At 43.3% G+C, this 25,368-nt stretch overlaps 1 protein-coding gene across 1 annotated transcript in view; it reads left to right on the top strand.

Moving 5' to 3' along the window:
• The window catches only part of LOC139545501 (uncharacterized), an 88,203-nt gene that overhangs the window by 37,633 nt on the left and 25,202 nt on the right, over window positions 1–25,368 (top strand). The window contains exons 11-14 of the mRNA XM_071353350.1: window positions 2,591–2,654; window positions 2,921–3,200; window positions 3,750–3,943; window positions 10,022–10,110. Coding sequence (XP_071209451.1) covers window positions 2,591–2,654; window positions 2,921–3,200; window positions 3,750–3,943; window positions 10,022–10,110 — 627 coding nt within the window. The remainder of the gene's footprint in view (window positions 1–2,590; window positions 2,655–2,920; window positions 3,201–3,749; window positions 3,944–10,021; window positions 10,111–25,368) is intronic.

Here is a 25,368-nt window from a genome sequence, read left to right as displayed (position 1 = left end):
GTAGTGACCACAGCATGTGGTGGTGGTGTAGGGGAACAGAACAGTGGAGTGACCACAGCATGTGGTGGTGGTGTAGGGGAACAGAACAGTGTAGTGACCACAGCATGTGGTGGTGGTGTAGGGGAACAGAACAGTGGAGTGACCACAGCATGTGGTGGTGGTGTAGGGAACAGAACAGTGTAGTGACCACAGCATGTGATGGTGGTGTAGGGGAACAGAACAGTGTAGTGACCACAGCATGTGATGGTGGTGTAGGGAACAGAACAGTGTAGTGACCACAGCATGTGGTGGTGGTGTAGGGAACAGAACAGTGTAGTGACCACAGCATGTGGTGGTGTAGGGGAACATAACAGTGTAGTGACCACAGCATGTGGTGGTGGTGTAGGGAACAGAACAGTGTAGTGACCACAGCATGTGGTGGTGTAGGGGAACAGAACAGTGTAGTGACCACAGCATGTGGTGGTGGTGTAGGGGAACAGAACAGTGTAGTGACCACAGCATGTTATGGTGGTGTAGATGAACAGAACAGTGCAGTGACCACAGCATGTGGTGGTGGTGTAGGGGAACAGAACAGTGTAGTGACCACAGCATGTGGTGGTGGTGTAGGGGAACAGAACAGTGTAGTGACCACAGCATGTGGTGGTGGTGTAGGGGAACAGAACAGTGTAGTGACCACAGCATGTGGTGGTGGTGTAGGGGAACAGAACAGTGTAGTGACCACAGCATGTAGTGGTGGTGTAGGGGAACAGAACAGTGTAGTGACCACAGCATGTGGTGGTGGTGTAGGGGAACAGAACAGTGTAGTGACCACAGCATGTGGTGGTGGTGTAGGGGAACAGAACAGTGTAGTGACCACAGCATGTGGTGGTGGTGTAGGGGAACAGAACAGTGTAGTGACCACAGCATGTGGTGGTGGTGTAGGGGAACAGAACAGTGTAGTGACTACAGCATGTGGTGGTGGTGTAGGGGAACAGAACAGTGTAGTGACCACAGCATGTGGTGGTGGTGTAGGGGAACAGAACAGTGTAGTGACCACAGCATGTGGTGGTGGTGTAGGGGAACAGAACAGTGGAGTGACCACAGCATGTGGTGGTGGTGTAGGGAACAGAACAGTGTAGTGACCACAGCATGTGATGGTGGTGTAGGGGAACAGAACAGTGTAGTGACCACAGCATGTGATGGTGGTGTAGGGAACAGAACAGTGTAGTGACCACAGCATGTGATGGTGGTGTAGGGGAACAGAACAGTGTAGTGACCACAGCATGTGGTGGTGGTGTAGGGGAACAGAACAGTGTAGTGACCACAGCATGTGGTGGTGGTGTAGGGAACAGAACAGTGTAGTGACCACAGCATGTGGTGGTGTAGGGGAACATAACAGTGTAGTGACCACAGCATGTGGTGGTGGTGTAGGGAACAGAACAGTGTAGTGACCACAGCATGTGGTGGTGTAGGGGAACAGAACAGTGTAGTGACCACAGCATGTGGTGGTGGTGTAGGGGAACAGAACAGTGTAGTGACCACAGCATGTTATGGTGGTGTAGGGGAACAGAACAGTGGAGTGACCACAGCATGTGGTGGTGGTGTAGGGGAACAGAACAGTGGAGTGACCACAGCATGTGGTGGTGGTGTAGGGAACAGAACAGTGTAGTGACCACAGCATGTGATGGTGGTGTAGGGGAACAGAACAGTGGAGTGACCACAGCAAGTGGTGGTGGTGTAGGGGAACAGAACAGTGTAGTGACCACAGCATGTGGTGGTGCTGTAGGGGAACAGAACAGTGTAGTGACCACAGCATGTGATGGTGGTGTAGGGAACAGAACAGTGTAGTGACCACAGCATGTGGTGGTGGTGTAGGGGAACAGAACAGTGTAGTGACCACAGCATGTAGTGGTGGTGTAGGGGAACAGAACAGTGTAGTGACCACAGCATGTGGTGGTGGTGTAGGGAACAGAACAGTGTAGTGACCACAGCATGTGGTGGTGTAGGGGAACATAACAGTGTAGTGACCACAGCATGTGGTGGTGGTGTAGGGAACAGAACAGTGTAGTGACCACAGCATGTGGTGGTGTAGGGGAACAGAACAGTGTAGTGACCACAGCATGTGGTGGTGGTGTAGGGGAACAGAACAGTGTAGTGACCACAGCATGTGGTGGTGTAGGGGAACAGAACAGTGTAGTGACCACAGCATGTGGTGGTGGTGTAGGGGAACAGAACAGTGTAGTGACCACAGCATGTGGTGGTGGTGTAGGGGAACAGAACAGTGTAGTGACCACAGCATGTGGTGGTGGTGTAGGGGAACAGAACAGTGTAGTGACCACAGCATGTGGTGGTGGTGTAGGGGAACAGAACAGTGTAGTGACCACAGCATGTGGTGGTGGTGTAGGGGAACAGAACAGTATGTGACTGTTTCCTGTGTGTGACTGTTTCCTGTGTGTGACTGTTTCCTGTGTGTGAATGTTTCCTGTGTGTGACTGTTTCCTGTGTGTGAATGTTTCCTGTGTGTGACTGTTTCCTGTCTGTGACTGTTTCCTGTGTGTGACTGTTTCCTGTATGTGACTGTTTCCTGTATGTGACTGTTTCCTGTGTTCAGGTGGACCCCGTCTGGAGGGAAGCGTCGTTTTCTGGAGATCTCTAGGCGGAAGCGGAAGCTGAACGTAAGTCTAGTGGCCATGTCTGAGAGGTCAAATGTCATTGTGATCATACCACATATAGATCACAGCCACATACTGTGTGTGTGTGTGTGTGTGTGTGTTAAAGTTCCTAATGTAATCTATTTCATGATGATATGAGAATGAGATATTGAGAGACCAGTAGAAAGAATCTAGTATGTCCTACCAATATTAATATATTCATGATCTTTATTTTATATCACTAGTCAGTTTTTCTATTCTCTTATATCTTATCATCTTTGTTGTTTTAGAGACCCTTCATGTTGGATGTTCCAGCTCTGCTGCTGACCACTCTGGAGGAGCTCACTGAAGAACAGCTGAAGACATTTCAGTCTCACCTGACTAGGGGCTGGATGTTAGGCTTTCCTCCCATCCCAGAGAGCCAGCTGGAGAACATTGACAGACAGGACACAGTGGATCATATGGTGAAGAGATACGGCCCTGAGAGAGCTGTGGAGATCACACTCTGGATCCTGAGGGAGATGAAGCTGAATGATCTGGCAGACAAGTTAGAGAGAGATCACACTAGAGGTAACATAACCAGAATGTACATCAATCTATACATCACCATCACAGTTCAGAGAAGTTACAGAGACATCACACTAGAGGTAACATAACAATAATGTACATCAATCTATACATCACCATCACAGTTCAGAGAACTTACAGAGACATCACACTAGAGGTAACATAGCCAGAATGTACATCAATCTATACATCGCCATCTCAGTTCAGTGTAGGTCTAACCAGAAAGAACATTCAACTGACTTCATAATAACATTCAGCAGACCCCTCTTTTATAATGTGTATTCATGATGTATCCAGGTGACCCCATTATGATTAAACAACAATCCAACATTCATTACATTCCATACATACAGTCACCAATACAGTAGTGAAGATTTCACAAACAGATGAGACTTTCTAATCATGACTGTATATCTCTTCCTGAGCTTCCTAATCTGGAAGATGAACCAGAATGATCTATCAGAGAAGTTAGAGATCAGAGAAGTAGGATTGTAGACAAGGACCCTAACTGACTCTCTATCCCCCCTCCTGTCTTCCCCTCTGTTTCCCCAGTTTCTCCCTCTTTCTCAGGTACTGTCACTTCCTCATACAGGTCCTCTTTCCAACTCAGGCCCAAATCCTCCCTCTCCCACCTCTGCGGCGCAATACACCCCCTTTTCTCCAGCTCCCCTTCCTTCCTCTCCCTTGGCTCGTCTCAGAAGTTGTCATTATCTTCTGCTGGTAGTTCAGGACACCTCAGTTCACAGGTAAGAGGACGGTTAGAGAAGTGTAGGACCACTTCTACCCTCATATGTTAAACACCTGTACTCACTGTTATAGTCAGTTCTACCCTCATGTGTTAAACACCTGTACTCACTGTTATAGTCCGTTCTACAGTTCTACCCTCATATGTTAAACACCTGTACTCACTGTCATAGTCAGTTCTACAGTTCTACCCTCATATGTTAAACACCTGTACTCACTGTCATAGTCAGTCCTACCCTCATATGTTAAACACCTGTACTCACTGTTATAGTCAGTTCTACCCTCATATGTTAAACACCTGTACTCACTGTTATAGTCAGTTCTACCCTCATGTGTTAAACACCTGTACTCACTGTCATAGTCAGTTCTACCCTCATATGTTAAACACCTGTACTCACTGTTATAGTCAGTTCTACCCTCATATGTTAAACACCTGTACTCACTGTTATAGTCAGTTCTACCCTCATGTGTTAAACACCTGTACTCACTGTCATAGTCAGTTCTACCCTCATATGTTACAACACCTGTACTCACTGTTATAGTCAGTTCTACCCTCATATGTTAAACACCTGTACTCACTGTTATAGTCAGTTCTACCCTCATATGTTACATCACCTGTACTCACTGTCATAGTCAGTTCTACCCTCATATGTTAAACACCTGTACTCACTGTTATAGTCAGTTCTACAGTTCTACCCTCATATGTTAAACACCTGTACTCACTGTTATAGTCAGTTCTACAGTTCTACCCTCATATGTTAAACACCTGTACTCACTGTTATAGTCAGTTCTACCCTCATATGTTAAACACCTGTACTCACTGTTATAGTCAGTTCTACCCTCATATGTTAAAACACCTGTACTCACTGTCATAGTCAGTTCTACCCTCATATGTTAAACACCTGTACTCACTGTTATAGTCAGTTCTACAGTTCTACCCTCATATGTTAAACACCTGTACTCACTGTTATAGTCAGTTCTACCCTCATATGTTAAACACCTGTACTCACTGTTATAGTCAGTTCTACAGTTCTACCCTCATATGTTAAACACCTGTACTCACTGTTATAGTCAGTTCTACAGTTCTACCCTCATATGTTACATCACCTGTACTCACTGTTATAGTCAGTTCTATCCTCATATGTTAAAACACCTGTACTCACTGTTATAGTCAGTTCTACCCTCATATTTTAAACACCTGTACTCACTGTTATAGTCAGTTCTACCCTCATATTTTAAACACCTGTACTCACTGTCATAGTCAGTTCTACAGTTCTACCCTCATATGTTACATCACCTGTACTCACTGTTATAGTCAGTTCTATCCTCATATGTTAAAACACCTGTACTCACTGTTATAGTCAGTTCTACAGTTCTACCCTCATATGTTAAATCACCTGTACTCACTGTTATAGTCAGTTCTACACTCATATGTTAAACACCTGTACTCACTGTTATAGTCAGTTCTACAGTTCTACCCTCATGTTACATCACCTGTACTCACTGTCATCGTCAGTTCCACAGTTCTACCCTCATATGTTAACACACCTGTACTCACTGTCATAGTCAGTTCCACAGTTCTACCCTCATATGTTAAAACACCTGTACTCACTGTTATAGTCAGTTCTACCCTCATATGTTAAAACACCTGTACTCACTGTTATAGTCAGTTCTACCCTCATATGTTAAAACACCTGTACTCACTGGTATAGTCAGTTCTACAGTTCTACCCTCATATGTTAAACACCTGTACTCACTGTTATAGTCAGTTCTACCCTCATATGTTAAACACCTGTACTCACTGTTATAGTCAGTTCTACAGTTCTACCCTCATATGTTACATCACCTGTACTCACTGTTATAGTCAGTTCTACAGTTCTACCCTCATATGTTAACACACCTGTACTCACTGTCATAGTCAGTTCTACAGTTCTACCCTCATATGTTAAAACACCTGTACTCACTGTTATAGTCAGTTCTACAGTTCTACCCTCATATGTTACATCACCTGTACTCACTGTCATAGTCAGTTCTACAGTTCTACCCTCATATGTTACATCACCTGTACTCACTGTCAGAGTCAGTTCTACAGTTCTACCCTCATATGTTAAACACCTGTACTCACTGTTATAGTCAGTTCTACCCTCATATGTTAAAACACCTGTACTCACTGGTATAGTCAGTTCTACAGTTCTACCCTCATATGTTACATCACCTGTACTCACTGTCAGAGTCAGTTCTACAGTTCTACCCTCATATGTTAAACACCTGTACTCACTGTTATAGTCAGTTCTACCCTCATATGTTAAAACACCTGTACTCACTGGTATAGTCAGTTCTACAGTTCTACCCTCATATGTTAAACCACCTGTACTCACTGTTATAGTCAGTTCTACCCTCATATGTTAAACACCTGTACTCACTGTCATAGTCAGTTCTACAGTTCTACCCTCATATGTTACATCACCTGTACTCACTGTTATAGTCAGTTCTATCCTCATATGTTAAAACACCTGTACTCACTGTTATAGTCAGTTCTACAGTTCTACCCTCATATGTTAAATCACCTGTACTCACTGTTATAGTCAGTTCTATCCTCATATGTTAAACACCTGTACTCACTGTTATAGTCAGTTCTACAGTTCTACCCTCATGTTACATCACCTGTACTCACTGTCATAGTCAGTTCTACAGGTCTACCCTCATATGTTAAACACCTGTACTCACTGTTATAGTCAGTTCTACAGTTATACCCCCATATGTTAAACACCTGTACTCACTGTCATAGTCAGTTCTACAGTTCTACCCTCATATGTTACATCACCTGTACTCACTGTCATAGTCAGTTCTACAGTTCTACCCTCATATGTTAAACACCTGTACTCACTGTTATAGTCAGTTCTACCCTCATATGTTAAACACCTGAACTCACTGTTATAGTCAGTTCTACAGTTCTACACTCATATGTTACATCACCTGTACTCACTGTCATAGTCAGTTCTACAGTTCTACCCTCATATGTTACATCACCTGTACTCACTGTTATAGTCAGTTCTACAGTTCTACCCTCATATGTTAAAAAACCTGTACTCACTGTTATAGTCAGTTCTACCCTAATATGTTAAAATACCTGTACTCACTGTCATAGTCAGTTCTACAGTTCTACCCTCATATGTTAAACACCTGTACTCACTGTTATAGTCAGTTCTACCCTAATATGTTAAAACACCTGTACTCACTGTCATAGTCAGTTCTACAGTTCTACCCTCATATGTTAAACACCTGTACTCACTGTTATAGTCTGTTCTACCCTCATGTGTTAAAACACCTGTACTCACTGTTATAGTCAGTTCTACAGTTCAACCCTCATATGTTAAAATAGCTATACTCACTGTCATAGTCAGTTCTACAGTTCTACCCTCATATGTTAAAACACCTGTACTCACTGTCATAGTCAGTTTTACCCTCATATGTTAAACACCTGTACTCACTGTTATAGTCAGTTCTACCCTCATGTGTTAAAACACCTGTACTCACTGTTATAGTCAGTTCTACAGTTCTACCCTCATATGTTAAAACACCTGTACTCACTGTCATAGTCAGTTCTACCCTCATATGTTAAACACCTGTACTCACTGTTATAGTCAGTTCTACCCTCATATGTTACATCACCTGTACTCACTGTCATAGTCAGTTCTACAGTTCTACCCTCATATGTTAAACACCTGTACTCACTGTTATAGTCAGTTCTACCCTCATGTGTTGAAACACCTGTACTCACTGTTATAGTTAGTTCTACAGTTCTACCCTCATATGTTAAAACACCTGTACTCACTGTTATAGTCAGTTCTACCCTCATATGTTAAAACACCTGTACTCACTGTTATAGTCAGTTCTACCCTCATATGTTAAACACCTGTACTCACTGTTATAGTCAGTTCTACCCTCATGTGTTGAAACACCTGTACTCACTGTTATAGTTAGTTCTACAGTTCTACCCTCATATGTTAAAACACCTGTACTCACTGTTATAGTCAGTTCTACAGTTCAACCCTCATATGTTAAAATACCTGTACTCACTGTCATAGTCAGTTCTACAGTTCTACCCTCATATGTTACATCACCTGTACTCACTGTTATAGTCAGTTCTACAGTTCTACCCTCATATGTTACATCACCTGTACTCACTGTCATAGTCAGTTCTACAGTTCTACCCTCATATGTTAAACACCTGTACTCACTGTTATAGTACGTTCTACCCTCATATGTTACATCACCTGTACTCACTGTCATAGTCAGTTCTACAGTTCTACCCTCATATGTTAAAACACCTGTACTCACTGTTATAGTCAGTTCTACAGTTCTACCCTCATATGTTACATCACCTGTACTCACTGTCAGAGTCAGTTCTACAGTTCTACCCTCATATGTTAAACACCTGTACTCACTGTTATAGTCAGTTCTACCCTCATATGTTAAAACACCTGTACTCACTGGTATAGTCAGTTCTACAGTTCTACCCTCATATGTTAAACCACCTGTACTCACTGTTATAGTCAGTTCTACCCTCATATGTTAAACACCTGTACTCACTGTCATAGTCAGTTCTACAGTTCTACCCTCATATGTTACATCACCTGTACTCACTGTTATAGTCAGTTCTATCCTCATATGTTAAAACACCTGTACTCACTGTTATAGTCAGTTCTACAGTTCTACCCTCATATGTTAAATCACCTGTACTCACTGTTATAGTCAGTTCTATCCTCATATGTTAAACACCTGTACTCACTGTTATAGTCAGTTCTACAGTTCTACCCTCATGTTACATCACCTGTACTCACTGTCATAGTCAGTTCTACAGTTCTACCCTCATATGTTAAACACCTGTACTCACTGTTATAGTCAGTTCTACCCTCATATGTTAAACACCTGTACTCACTGTCATAGTCAGTTCTTCAGTTATACCCCCATATGTTAAACACCTGTACTCACTGTCATAGTCAGTTCTACAGTTCTACCCTCATATGTTACATCACCTGTACTCACTGTCATAGTCAGTTCTACAGTTCTACCCTCATATGTTAAACACCTGTACTCACTGTTATAGTCAGTTCTACCCTCATATGTTAAAATACCTGTACTCACTGTCATAGTCAGTTCTTCAGTTCTACCCTCATATGTTAAACACCTGTACTCACTGTCATAGTCAGTTCTTCAGTTATACCCCCATATGTTAAACACCTGTACTCACTGTCATAGTCAGTTCTACAGTTCTACCCTCATATGTTACATCACCTGTACTCACTGTCATAGTCAGTTCTACAGTTCTACCCTCATATGTTACATCACCTGTACTCACTGTCAGAGTCAGTTCTACAGTTCTACCCTCATATGTTAAAACACCTGTACTCACTGTTATAGTCAGTTCTACAGTTCTACCCTCATATGTTAAAAAACCTGTACTCACTGTCATAGTCAGTTCGACAGTTCTACCCTCATATGTTAAACACCTGTACTCACTGTTATAGTCAGTTCTACCCTAATATGTTAAAACACCTGTACTCACTGTCATAGTCAGTTCTACAGTTCTACCCTCATATGTTAAACACCTGTACTCACTGTTATAGTCTGTTCTACCCTCATGTGTTAAAACACCTGTACTCACTGTTATAGTCAGTTCTACAGTTCAACCCTCATATGTTAAAATAGCTATACTCACTGTCATAGTCAGTTCTACAGTTCTACCCTCATATGTTAAAACACCTGTACTCACTGTTATAGTCTGTTCTACCCTCATGTGTTGAAACACCTGTACTCACTGTTATAGTCAGTTCTACAGTTCTACCCTCATATGTTACATCACCTGTACTCACTGTCATAGTCAGTTCTACACTCATATGTTAAACACCTGTACTCACTGTTATAGTCAGTTCTACCCTCATATGTTAAACACCTGTACTCACTGTCTTAGTTCTACAGTTCTACCCTCATATGTTAAACACCTGGACTCACTGTTATAGTCAGTTCTACAGTGCGTGTGTGTGTGTGTGTGTGTGTGTGTGTGTGTGTGTGTGTAGGAGGTAGCTGCCTCTGAAAAGGAAAGGAAGCCAGCAGGGGAGGAGCGTGAAGAGCCGTCCAGGGAACTCCCCAGCACCTCTTCTGGAATGTGAGTGAACATAGAGTATATTATCTACCTGGTACAGCCAGGACCACCTCTCAGAGTGAACACAGAGTATATTAGTCCAGGGTGCGAATTATGGGGGAGCTCAAATAAACCGTCAGGGTCGGGTAGATTACTTTCTAAATGTGATCCGTTACAAGTTACCTGTCCAAAATTGAAATCAGTAACGTAACTTTGGGATTACACAAACTCAGTAATGTTACCTGATAACATCCTGTTACTTTTAGATTACTTTCCCCTTAAGAGACATGAGAAGAAGACAAAAATGCATGTGACCAATTGAACGACATCTATTGCAGGATAAATCAATGTTAAAGTTTACATAGCTGGCCATATATGGATGTTAAATATGACTTTATGGGTTGTTAAGTAGGCTTCTTCTAAACCATCACTTTCAACCCCATATAATAAAACTATTCAATTATATCTTTACATTAAAAACCAAAGTCCATCAGGATTCCAGTCATTACAATAATGTTATACCCCTTGATGTTCAAGAATAGGACTTGGAAATATGAAAGTATAGATTAGCCAAATTGTTTATTTGACAAATAAAACTGTCAAATGTAATTAATGTAAGGAAAGAAAGGTAGTGTTTTATGTCACATGATCTGTAAAGACTACAAACATTCATGAATTATGGACAACTCATGAACTAGGGTGTAAACATGTTTTGATTCAACTCATGTATTATGTTGAATGTAGGCTACCTGTTCTGCGTGTGTTGATGTGTGTAAAATTGCCTCATCTGAGAGTGTAGGCTACCAGCAGTGGTGTAGGTCTGGTGGAGGGTAAATGCAGTTGACCCACCTTTTTCAGACAAATGCATTGAAAGTATTGGGAGCGTTATTCTTTTCACCGCGACCGGCTATCAGAGTTTACCCATCTATTTTCTTACCACTACATCACCGGTTACTGGTCGGCCTATTAGAAGTTCATGGTAATACACATTGTAGTCTAGTCTAGTAAATTGACAGCGTGTGTGTTAGGGTGACCATCCAGTTGTTCCTGGGAAAGTTTCAGTCCCACTTCAGATGTCAATTTGTCATCAAGAAGCATCAACTAATGTATCTCTAATCAATGGCAGTCGCTGCATGTCATTATTCACTCTTTATGATGTTTTATAACAGATGTCTAGTTCTATTCATCACATGGTGTCAGTCCACTGTTTAGATGGTGTCAGTATACATGCAGTCCACTGTTTAGATGGTGCCAGTATACATGCAGTCCACTGTTTAGATGGTGCCAGTGTATATGCAGTCCACTGTTTAGATGGTGTCAGTATACATGCAGTCCACTATTTGGATGGTGTCAGTATACATGCAGTCCACTATTTGGATGGTGTCAGTATACATGCAGTCCACTGTTTAGATGGTGTCAGTATACATGCAATCCACTGTTTAGATGGTGTCAGTATACATGCAATCCACTGTTTAGATGGTGTCAGTATACATGCAGTCCGCTGTTTAGATGGTGCCAGTATACATGCAGTCCACTGTTTAGATGGTGTCAGTATACATGCAGTCCACTGTTTAGATGGTGTCAGTATACATGCAGTACACTGTTTAGATGGTGTCAGTATACATGCAGTACACTGTTTAGATGGTGCCAGTATACATGCAGTCCACTGTTTAGATCAGGGGTGTCAAACATACGGCCCGCGGGCCGGAACCGGCCCCCAAGGAGGTTCGATCAGGCCCGCAGGATAATTTGAAAGTGGAAAAAATGCATAAAAGACATGGAATTAATATTTTTAATTCGCTGCAATTCATGGATTATCCGCTAAGGGGCGCACTCTTTCCATCAGAGTAGAAGACAAGCCGCATCACTGAGACAGACTGAAAACAGCAGACGGTATCAATGCGCCATCTGCTGCTTGTTACGACGTTGTTAATACCTTGGTCTCTACCTCTCCGCTACACCCTCATTAGCCAAAATGTCGTTATCCAAACGGAGAAAAGTAGATAAGGAGTGTAGAATTTTCAAAGAAAAATGGACCACGTCCTATTTATTTACAGAGATGCACGGAAAACCTTCGTGCTTGGTGTGTTTGCAACAAGTTTCGGTATTGAAGGAATATAATATTCGACGCCACTACGAGACTCATCACAGCGAAAAATATGACGGCTTGCAAGGACAACTGAGAAGAGATAAGATTAACGAATTGCTGGCGGGTCTGAGGAAACAGCAGTCAACTTTCATCCAGAGCCGAGAAGTCAGTGAAGCAGCGGTAAAAGCCAGCTATATGATATTTTGGTTATTTATAGCAGAGTATGGTATAATTTTAATGGTCCGGCCCACTTGACATCTCCCTAGGCCGTATGTGGCCCACGATGCGAAATGAGTTTGACACCCCTGGTTTAGATGGTGTCAGTATACATGCATTACACTGTTTAGATGGTGTCAGTATACATGCAGTCCACTGTTTAGATGGTGCAAGTGTACATGCAGTCCACTGTTTAGGTGGTGTCAGTATACATGCAGTCCACTGTTTAGATGGTGCCAGTATACATGCAGTCCACTGTTTAGATGGTGTCAGTATACATGCAGTCCACTGTTTAGATGGTGTCAGTATACATGCAGTCCACTGTTTAGATGGTGTCAGAATACACGCAGTCCACTGTTTAGATGGTGCCAGTATACACGCAGTACACTGTTTAGATGGTGCCAGTGTGCACGCAGTACACTGTTTAGATGGTGTGAGTATACACGCAGTCCCCTGTTTAGATGGTGTCAGTATACATGCAGTCCACTGTTTAGATGGTGTCAATTTACATGCAGTACACTGTTTAGATGGTGTCAGTATACATGCAGTACACTGTTTAGATGGTGTCAGTATACATGCAATACACTGTTTAGATGGTGTCAGTATACATGCAGTACACTGTTTAGATGGTGTCAGTATACATGCAGTCCACTGTTTAGATGGTGCCAGTATACATGCAGTCCACTGTTTAGGTGGTGTCAGTATACATGCAGTCCACTGTTTAGATGGTGTCAGTATACATGCAGTCCACTGTTTAGATGGTGCCAGTATACATGCAGTACACTGTTTAGATGGTGCCAGTATACATGCAGTCCACTGTTTAGATGTGCCCGTATGCTTGCAGTCCACTGTTTAGATGGTGTCAGTATACATGCAGTACACTGTTTAGATGGTGCCAGTATACATGCAGTCCACTGTTTAGATGGTGCCAGTATACATGCAGTCCACTGTTTAGATGGTGTCAGTATACATGCAGTCCACTGTTTAGATGGTGTCAGTATACATGCAGTACACTGTTTAGATGGTGCCAGTATACATGCAGTCCACTGTTTAGATGGTGCCAGTATACATGCAGTCCACTGTTTAGATGGTGTCAGTATACATGCAGTCCACTGTTTAGATGGTGTCAGTATACATGCAGTCCACTGTTTAGATGGTGTCAGTATACATGCAGTCCACTGTTTAGATGGTGCCAGTATACATGCAGTACACTGTTTAGATGGTGTCGGTATACATGCAGTCCACTGTTTAGATGGTGTCGGTATACACGCAGTCCGCTGTTTAGATGGTGCCGGTATACACGCAGTCCGCTGTTTAGATGGTGCCGGTATACACGCAGTACACTGTTTAGATGGTGCCAGTATACACGCAGTACACTGTTTAGATGGTGCCAGTGTGCATGCAGTCCGCTGTTTGGATGGTGTCAGTATACATGCAGTCCACTGTTTAGATGGTGTCAGTATACATGCAGTCCGCTGTTTAGATGGTGCCAGTATACATGCAGTCCACTGTTTAGATGGTGTCAGTATACATGCAGTACACTGTTTAGATGGTGTCAGTATACATGCAGTCCACTGTTTAGATGGTGCCAGTATACATGCAGTCCACTGTTTAGATGGTGTCAGTATACATGCAGTCCACTGTTTAGATGGTGCCAGTATACATGCAGTCCGCTGTTTAGATGGTGCCAGTATACATGCAGTCCGCTGTTTAGATGGTGCCAGTATACATGCAGTCCGCTGTTTAGATGGTGCCAGTATACATGCAGTCCGCTGTTTAGATGGTGCCATTATACATGCAGTCCACTGTTTAGATGGTGTCAGTAGATGGTGTCAGTGTACATGCAGTCCGCTGTTTAGATGGTGCCATTATACATGCAGTCCGCTGTTTAGATGGTGTCAGTAGATGGTGTCAGTGTACATGCAGTCCACTGTTTAGATGGTGTCAGTATACATGCAGTCCACTGTTTAGATGGTGTCAGTATACATGCAGTACACTGTTTAGAAGGTGTCAGTATACATGCAGTCCACTGTTTAGATGGTGCCAGTATACATGCAGTCCACTGTTTAGATGGTGTCAGTATACATGCAGCCCACTGTTTAGATGGTGTCAGTATACATGCAGTCCCCTGTTTAGATGGTGTCAGTATACATGCAGTCCACTGTTTAGATGGTGTCAGTATACATGCAGCCCACTGTTTAGATGGTGTCAGTATACATGCAATCCACTGTTTAGATGGTGTCAGTATACATGCAGTCCACTGTTTAGATGGTGTCGGTATACACGCAGTCCGCTGTTTAGATGGTGCCGGTATACATGCAGTCCACTGTTTAGATGGTGCCAGTATACATGCAGTCCACTGTTTAGGTGGTGTCAGTATACATGCAGTCCACTGTTTAGATGGTGTCAGAATACATGCAGTCCACTGTTTAGATGGTGCCAGTATACATGCAGTACACCGTTTAGATGGTGCCAGTATACATGCAGTACACCGTTTAGATGGTGCCAGTATACATGCAGTCCACTGTTTAGATGGTGTCAGTATACATGCAGTCCACTGTTTAGAAGGTGTCAGTATACATGCAATCCACTGTTTAGATGGTGTCAGTATACATGCAATCCACTGTTTAGATGGTGTCAGTATACATGCAGTCCGCTGTTTAGATGGTGCCAGTATACATGCAGTCCGCTGTTTAGATGGTGCCAGTATACATGCACTGTTTAGACTGTTTAGATGGTGTCAGTATACATGCAGTCCACTGTTTTAGATGGTGTCAGTAGATGGTGTCAGTATACATGCAGTCCACTTTTTAGATGGTGTCAATTTACATGCAGTACACTGTTTAGATGGTGTCAGTATACATGCAGTACACTGTTTAGATGGTGTCAGTATACATGCAATACACTGTTTAGATGGTGTCAGTATACATGCAGTACACTGTTTAGATGGTGTCAGTATACATGCAGTCCACTGTTTAGATGGTGCCAGTATACATGCAGTCCACTGTTTAGGTGGTGTCAGTATACATGCAGTCCACTGTTTAGATGGTGTCAGTATACATGCAGTCCACTGTTTAGATGGTGCCAGTATACATGCAGTACACTGTTTAGATGGTGCCAGTATACATGCAGTCCACTGTTTAGATGTGCCCGTATGCTTGAAGTCCACTGTTTAGATGGTGTCAGTATACATGCAGTACACTGTTTAGATGGTGCCAGTATACATGCAGTCCACTGTTTAGATGGTGCCAGTATACATGCAGTCCGCTGTTTAGATGGTGCCATTATACATGCAGTCCACTGTTTAGATGGTGTCAGTAGATGGTGTCAGTGTACATGCAGTCCGCTGTTTAGATGGTGCCATTATACATGCAGTCCGCTGTTTAGATGGTGTCAGTAGATGGTGTCAGTGTACATGCAGTCCACTGTTTAGATGGTGTCAGTATACATGCAGTCCACTGTTTAGATGGTGTCAGTATACATGCAGTACACTGTTTAGAAGGTGTCAGTATACATGCAGTCCACTGTTTAGATGGTGCCAGTATACATGCAGTCCACTGTTTAGATGGTGTCAGTATACATGCAGCCCACTGTTTAGATGGTGTCAGTATACATGCAGTCCCCTGTTTAGATGGTGTCAGTATACATGCAGTCCACTGTTTAGATGGTGTCAGTATACATGCAGCCCACTGTTTAGATGGTGTCAGTATACATGCAATCCACTGTTTAGATGGTGTCAGTATACATGCAGTCCACTGTTTAGATGGTGTCGGTATACACGCAGTCCGCTGTTTAGATGGTGCCGGTATACATGCAGTCCACTGTTTAGATGGTGCCAGTATACATGCAGTCCACTGTTTAGGTGGTGTCAGTATACATGCAGTCCACTGTTTAGATGGTGTCAGAATACATGCAGTCCACTGTTTAGATGGTGCCAGTATACATGCAGTACACCGTTTAGATGGTGCCAGTATACATGCAGTACACCGTTTAGATGGTGCCAGTATACATGCAGTCCACTGTTTAGATGGTGTCAGTATACATGCAGTCCACTGTTTAGAAGGTGTCAGTATACATGCAATCCACTGTTTAGATGGTGTCAGTATACATGCAATCCACTGTTTAGATGGTGTCAGTATACATGCAGTCCGCTGTTTAGATGGTGCCAGTATACATGCAGTCCGCTGTTTAGATGGTGCCAGTATACATGCACTGTTTAGACTGTTTAGATGGTGTCAGTATACATGCAGTCCACTGTTTTAGATGGTGTCAGTAGATGGTGTCAGTATACATGCAGTCCACTTTTTAGATGGTGTCAATTTACATGCAGTACACTGTTTAGATGGTGTCAGTATACATGCAGTACACTGTTTAGATGGTGTCAGTATACATGCAATACACTGTTTAGATGGTGTCAGTATACATGCAGTACACTGTTTAGATGGTGTCAGTATACATGCAGTCCACTGTTTAGATGGTGCCAGTATACATGCAGTCCACTGTTTAGATGGTGTCAGTATACATGCAGTCCACTGTTTAGATGGTGTCAGTATACATGCAGTCCACTGTTTAGATGGTGCCAGTATACATGCAGTACACTGTTTAGATGGTGCCAGTATACATGCAGTCCACTGTTTAGATGTGCCCGTATGCTTGAAGTCCACTGTTTAGATGGTGTCAGTATACATGCAGTACACTGTTTAGATGGTGCCAGTATACATGCAGTCCACTGTTTAGATGGTGCCAGTATACATGCAGTCCACTGTTTAGATGGTGTCAGTATACATGCAGTCCACTGTTTAGATGGTGTCAGTATACATGCAGTACACTGTTTAGATGGTGCCAGTATACATGCAGTCCACTGTTTAGATGGTGCCAGTATACATGCAGTCCACTGTTTAGATGGTGTCAGTATACATGCAGTCCACTGTTTAGATGGTGTCAGTATACATGCAGTCCACTGTTTAGATGGTGTCAGTATACATGCAGTCCACTGTTTAGATGGTGCCAGTATACATGCAGTACACTGTTTAGATGGTGTCGGTATACATGCAGTCCACTGTTTAGATGGTGTCGGTATACACGCAGTCCGCTGTTTAGATGGTGCCGGTATACACGCAGTCCGCTGTTTAGATGGTGCCAGTATACACGCAGTACACTGTTTAGATGGTGCCAGTATACACGCAGTACACTGTTTAGATGGTGCCAGTGTGCATGCAGTCCGCTGTTTGGATGGTGTCAGTATACATGCAGTCCACTGTTTAGATGGTGTCAGTATACATGCAGTCCGCTGTTTAGATGGTGCCAGTATACATGCAGTCCACTGTTTAGATGGTGTCAGTATACATGCAGTACACTGTTTAGATGGTGTCAGTATACATGCAGTCCACTGTTTAGATGGTGCCAGTATACATGCAGTCCACTGTTTAGATGGTGTCAGTATACATGCAGTCCACTGTTTAGATGGTGCCAGTATACATGCAGTCCGCTGTTTAGATGGTGCCAGTATACATGCAGTCCGCTGTTTAGATGGTGCCAGTATACATGCAGTCCGCTGTTTAGATGGTGCCAGTATACATGCAGTCCGCTGTTTAGATGGTGCCATTATACATGCAGTCCACTGTTTAGATGGTGTCAGTAGATGGTGTCAGTGTACATGCAGTCCGCTGTTTAGATGGTGCCATTATACATGCAGTCCGCTGTTTAGATGGTGTCAGTAGATGGTGTCAGTGTACATGCAGTCCACTGTTTAGATGGTGTCAGTATACATGCAGTCCACTGTTTAGATGGTGTCAGTATACATGCAGTCCACTGTTTAGATGGTGTCAGTATACATGCAGCCCACTGTTTAGATGGTGTCAGTATACATGCAGTCCCCTGTTTAGATGGTGTCAGTATACATGCAGTCCACTGTTTAGAAGGTGTCAGTATACATGCAATCCACTGTTTAGATGGTGTCAGTATACATGCAATCCACTGTTTAGATGGTGTCAGTATACATGCAGTCCGCTGTTTAGATGGTGCCAGTATACATGCAGTCCGCTGTTTAGATGGTGCCAGTATACATGCACTGTTTAGACTGTTTAGATGGTGTCAGTATACATGCAGTCCACTGTTTAGATGGTGTCAGTATACATGCAGTCCACTGTTTAGATGGTGTCAGAATACATGCAGTCCACTGTTTAGATGGTGCCAGTATACATGCAGTACACTGTTTAGATGGTGCCAGTATACATGCAGTACACCGTTTAGATGGTGCCAGTATACATGCAGTCCACTGTTTAGATGGTGTCAGTATCCATGCAGTCCGCTGTTTAGATGGTGCCAGTATACATGCAGTCCACTGTTTAGATGGTGTCAGTATACATGCAGTACACTGTTTAGATGGTGTCAGTATACATGCAGTCCACTGTTTAGATGGTGCCAGTATACATGCAGTCCACTGTTTAGATGGTGTCAGTATACATGCAGTCCACTGTTTAGATGGTGCCAGTATACATGCAGTCCGCTGTTTAGATGGTGCCAGTATACATGCAGTCCGCTGTTTAGATGGTGCCAGTATACATGCAGTCCGCTGTTTAGATGGTGCCAGTATACATGCAGTCCGCTGTTTAGATGGTGCCATTATACATGCAGTCCACTGTTTAGATGGTGTCAGTAGATGGTGTCAGTGTACATGCAGTCCGCTGTTTAGATGGTGCCATTATACATGCAGTCCGCTGTTTAGATGGTGTCAGTAGATGGTGTCAGTGTACATGCAGTCCACTGTTTAGATGGTGTCAGTATACATGCAGTCCACTGTTTAGATGGTGTCAGTATACATGCAGTACACTGTTTAGAAGGTGTCAGTATACATGCAGTCCACTGTTTAGATGGTGCCAGTATACATGCAGTCCACTGTTTAGATGGTGTCAGTATACATGCAGCCCACTGTTTAGATGGTGTCAGTATACATGCAGTCCCCTGTTTAGATGGTGTCAGTATACATGCAGTCCACTGTTTAGATGGTGTCAGTATACATGCAGCCCACTGTTTAGATGGTGTCAGTATACATGCAATCCACTGTTTAGATGGTGTCAGTATACATGCAGTCCACTGTTTAGATGGTGTCGGTATACACGCAGTCCGCTGTTTAGATGGTGCCGGTATACATGCAGTCCACTGTTTAGATGGTGCCAGTATACATGCAGTCCGCTGTTTAGATGGTGCCATTATACATGCAGTCCACTGTTTAGATGGTGTCAGTAGATGGTGTCAGTGTACATGCAGTCCGCTGTTTAGATGGTGCCATTATACATGCAGTCCGCTGTTTAGATGGTGTCAGTAGATGGTGTCAGTGTACATGCAGTCCACTGTTTAGATGGTGTCAGTATACATGCAGTCCACTGTTTAGATGGTGTCAGTATACATGCAGTACACTGTTTAGAAGGTGTCAGTATACATGCAGTCCACTGTTTAGATGGTGCCAGTATACATGCAGTCCACTGTTTAGATGGTGTCAGTATACATGCAGCCCACTGTTTAGATGGTGTCAGTATACATGCAGTCCCCTGTTTAGATGGTGTCAGTATACATGCAGTCCACTGTTTAGAAGGTGTCAGTATACATGCAATCCACTGTTTAGATGGTGTCAGTATACATGCAGCCCACTGTTTAGATGGTGTCAGTATACATGCAGTCCCCTGTTTAGATGGTGTCAGTATACATGCAGTCCACTGTTTAGAAGGTGTCAGTATACATGCAATCCACTGTTTAGATGGTGCCAGTATACATGCAGTCCGCTGTTTAGATGGTGCCAGTATACATGCACTGTTTAGACTGTTTAGATGGTGTCAGTATACATGCAGTCCACTGTTTAGATGGTGCCGGTATACACGCAGTCCGCTGTTTAGATGGTGCCAGTATACACGCAGTACACTGTTTAGATGGTGCCAGTATACCCGCAGTACACTGTTTAGATGGTGCCAGTGTGCATGCAGTCCGCTGTTTGGATGGTGTCAGTATACATGCAGTCCACTGTTTAGATGGTGTCAGTATACATGCAGTCCGCTGTTTAGATGGTGTCAGTATACATGCAGTCCACTGTTTAGATGGTGTCAGTATACATGCAGTACACTGTTTAGATGGTGTCAGTATACATGCAGTCCACTGTTTAGATGGTGCCAGTATACATGCAGTCCACTGTTTAGATGGTGTCAGTATACATGCAGTCCACTGTTTAGATGGTGCCAGTATACATGCAGTCCGCTGTTTAGATGGTGCCAGTATACATGCAGTCCGCTGTTTAGATGGTGCCAGTATACATGCAGTCCGCTGTTTAGATGGTGCCAGTATACATGCAGTCCGCTGTTTAGATGGTGCCATTATACATGCAGTCCACTGTTTAGATGGTGTCAGTAGATGGTGTCAGTGTACATGCAGTCCGCTGTTTAGATGGTGCCATTATACATGCAGTCCGCTGTTTAGATGGTGTCAGTAGATGGTGTCAGTGTACATGCAGTCCACTGTTTAGATGGTGTCAGTATACATGCAGTCCACTGTTTAGATGGTGTCAGTATACATGCAGTACACTGTTTAGAAGGTGTCAGTATACATGCAGTCCACTGTTTAGATGGTGCCAGTATACATGCAGTCCACTGTTTAGATGGTGTCAGTATACATGCAGCCCACTGTTTAGATGGTGTCAGTATACATGCAGTCCCCTGTTTAGATGGTGTCAGTATACATGCAGTCCACTGTTTAGAAGGTGTCAGTATACATGCAATCCACTGTTTAGATGGTGTCAGTATACATGCAATCCACTGTTTAGATGGTGTCAGTATACATGCAGTCCGCTGTTTAGATGGTGCCAGTATACATGCAGTCCGCTGTTTAGATGGTGCCAGTATACATGCACTGTTTAGACTGTTTAGATGGTGTCAGTATACATGCAGTCCACTGTTTAGATGGTGTCAGTATACATGCAGTCCACTGTTTAGATGGTGTCAGAATACATGCAGTCCACTGTTTAGATGGTGCCAGTATACATGCAGTACACTGTTTAGATGGTGCCAGTATACATGCAGTACACCGTTTAGATGGTGCCAGTATACATGCAGTCCACTGTTTAGATGGTGTCAGTATCCATGCAGTCCGCTGTTTAGATGGTGCCAGTATACATGCAGTCCACTGTTTAGATGGTGTCAGTATACATGCAGTACACTGTTTAGATGGTGTCAGTATACATGCAGTCCACTGTTTAGATGGTGCCAGTATACATGCAGTCCACTGTTTAGATGGTGTCAGTATACATGCAGTCCACTGTTTAGATGGTGCCAGTATACATGCAGTCCGCTGTTTAGATGGTGCCAGTATACATGCAGTCCGCTGTTTAGATGGTGCCAGTATACATGCAGTCCGCTGTTTAGATGGTGCCAGTATACATGCAGTCCGCTGTTTAGATGGTGCCATTATACATGCAGTCCACTGTTTAGATGGTGTCAGTAGATGGTGTCAGTGTACATGCAGTCCGCTGTTTAGATGGTGCCATTATACATGCAGTCCGCTGTTTAGATGGTGTCAGTAGATGGTGTCAGTGTACATGCAGTCCACTGTTTAGATGGTGTCAGTATACATGCAGTCCACTGTTTAGATGGTGTCAGTATACATGCAGTACACTGTTTAGAAGGTGTCAGTATACATGCAGTCCACTGTTTAGATGGTGCCAGTATACATGCAGTCCACTGTTTAGATGGTGTCAGTATACATGCAGCCCACTGTTTAGATGGTGTCAGTATACATGCAGTCCCCTGTTTAGATGGTGTCAGTATACATGCAGTCCACTGTTTAGATGGTGTCAGTATACATGCAGCCCACTGTTTAGATGGTGTCAGTATACATGCAATCCACTGTTTAGATGGTGTCAGTATACATGCAGTCCACTGTTTAGATGGTGTCGGTATACACGCAGTCCGCTGTTTAGATGGTGCCAGTATACATGCAGTACACCGTTTAGATGGTGTCAGTATACATGCAGTCCACTGTTTAGAAGGTGTCAGTATACATGCAATCCACTGTTTAGATGGTGTCAGTATACATGCAATCCACTGTTTAGATGGTGTCAGTATACATGCAGTCCGCTGTTTAGATGGTGCCAGTATACATGCAGTCCGCTGTTTAGATGGTGCCAGTATACATGCACTGTTTAGACTGTTTAGATGGTGTCAGTATACATGCAGTCCACTGTTTAGATGGTGTCAGTATACATGCAGTCCACTGTTTAGATGGTGTCAGAATACATGCAGTCCACTGTTTAGATGGTGCCAGTATACATGCAGTACACTGTTTAGATGGTGCCAGTATACATGCAGTACACCGTTTAGATGGTGCCAGTATACATGCAGTCCACTGTTTAGATGGTGTCAGTATCCATGCAGTCCACTGTTTAGATGGTGCCAGTATACATGCAGTCCACTGTTTAGATGGTGCCAGTATACATGCAGTCCGCTGTTTAGATGGTGCCAGTATACATGCAGTCCGCTGTTTAGATGGTGCCATTATACATGCAGTCCACTGTTTAGATGGTGTCAGTAGATGGTGTCAGTGTACATGCAGTCCGCTGTTTAGATGGTGCCATTATACATGCAGTCCGCTGTTTAGATGGTGTCAGTAGATGGTGTCAGTGTACATGCAGTCCACTGTTTAGATGGTGTCAGTATACATGCAGTCCACTGTTTAGATGGTGTCAGTATACATGCAGTACACTGTTTAGAAGGTGTCAGTATACATGCAGTCCACTGTTTAGATGGTGCCAGTATACATGCAGTCCACTGTTTAGATGGTGTCAGTATACATGCAGCCCACTGTTTAGATGGTGTCAGTATACATGCAGTCCCCTGTTTAGATGGTGTCAGTATACATGCAGTCCACTGTTTAGATGGTGTCAGTATACATGCAGCCCACTGTTTAGATGGTGTCAGTATACATGCAATCCACTGTTTAGATGGTGTCAGTATACATGCAGTCCACTGTTTAGATGGTGTCGGTATACACGCAGTCCGCTGTTTAGATGGTGCCAGTATACATGCAGTACACCGTTTAGATGGTGTCAGTATACATGCAGTCCACTGTTTAGAAGGTGTCAGTATACATGCAATCCACTGTTTAGATGGTGTCAGTATACATGCAATCCACTGTTTAGATGGTGTCAGTATACATGCAGTCCGCTGTTTAGATGGTGCCAGTATACATGCAGTCCGCTGTTTAGATGGTGCCAGTATACATGCACTGTTTAGACTGTTTAGATGGTGTCAGTATACATGCAGTCCACTGTTTAGATGGTGTCAGTATACATGCAGTCCACTGTTTAGATGGTGTCAGAATACATGCAGTCCACTGTTTAGATGGTGCCAGTATACATGCAGTACACTGTTTAGATGGTGCCAGTATACATGCAGTACACCGTTTAGATGGTGCCAGTATACATGCAGTCCACTGTTTAGATGGTGTCAGTATCCATGCAGTCCACTGTTTAGATGGTGTCAGTATACATGCAATCCACTGTTTAGATGGTGTCAGTATACATGCAATCCACTGTTTAGATGGTGTCAGTATACATGCAGTCCGCTGTTTAGATGGTGCCAGTATACATGCAGTCCACTGTTTAGATGGTGTCAGTATACATGCAGTCCACTGTTTAGATGGTGTCAGTATACATGCAGTACACTGTTTAGATGGTGTCAGTATACATGCAGTACACTGTTTAGATGGTGCCAGTATACATGCAGTCCACTGTTTAGATGGTGTCAGTAGATGGTGTCAGTATACATGCAGTCCACTGTTTAGATGGTGTCAGTATACATGCATTACACTGTTTAGATGGTGTCAGTATACATGCAGTCCACTGTTTAGATGGTGCCAGTGTACATGCAGTCCACTGTTTAGGTGGTGTCAGTATACATGCAGTCCACTGTTTAGATGGTGCCAGTATACATGCAGTCCACTGTTTAGATGGTGTCAGTATACATGCAGTCCACTGTTTAGATGGTGTCAGTATACATGCAGTCCACTGTTTAGATGGTGTCAGAATACACGCAGTCCACTGTTTAGATGGTGCCAGTATACACGCAGTACACTGTTTAGATGGTGCCAGTGTGCACGCAGTACACTGTTTAGATGGTGTGAGTATACACGCAGTCCCCTGTTTAGATGGTGTCAGTATACATGCAGTCCACTGTTTTAGATGGTGTCAGTAGATGGTGTCAGTATACATGCAGTCCACTGTTTAGATGGTGTCAATATACATGCAGTACACTGTTTAGATGGTGTCAGTATACATGCAGTACACTGTTTAGATGGTGTCAGTATACATGCAATACACTGTTTAGATGGTGTCAGTATACATGCAGTACACTGTTTAGATGGTGTCAGTATACATGCAGTCCACTGTTTAGATGGTGCCAGTATACATGCAGTCCACTGTTTAGGTGGTGTCAGTATACATGCAGTCCACTGTTTAGATGGTGTCAGTATACATGCAGTCCACTGTTTAGATGGTGCCAGTATACATGCAGTACACTGTTTAGATGGTGCCAGTATACATGCAGTCCACTGTTTAGATGTGCCCGTATGCTTGCAGTCCACTGTTTAGATGGTGTCAGTATGCATGCAGTCCACTGTTTAGATGATGCCAGTATACATGCAGTCCGCTGTTTAGATGGTGCCAGTATACATGCAGTCCGCTGTTTAGATGGTGTCAGTATACATGCAGTCCGCTGTTTAGATGGTGTCAGTATATATGCAGTCCGCTGTTTAGATGGTGCCAGTATACATGCAGTCCGCTGTTTAGATGGTGCCAGTATACATGCAGTCCGCTGTTTAGATGGTGTCAGTAGATGGTGTCAGTATACATGCAGTCCACTGTTTAGATGGTGTCAGTATACATGCAGTACTCTGTTTAGATGGTGCCAGTATACATGCAGTACACTGTTTAGATGTTG

This window comes from Salvelinus alpinus, chromosome 2 (genome assembly GCF_045679555.1).
Source record: "Salvelinus alpinus chromosome 2, SLU_Salpinus.1, whole genome shotgun sequence".
NCBI classification, from domain to species: Eukaryota; Metazoa; Chordata; class Actinopteri; order Salmoniformes; family Salmonidae; genus Salvelinus; species Salvelinus alpinus.
This window is presented reverse-complemented; position numbering and strand designations above follow the sequence as displayed.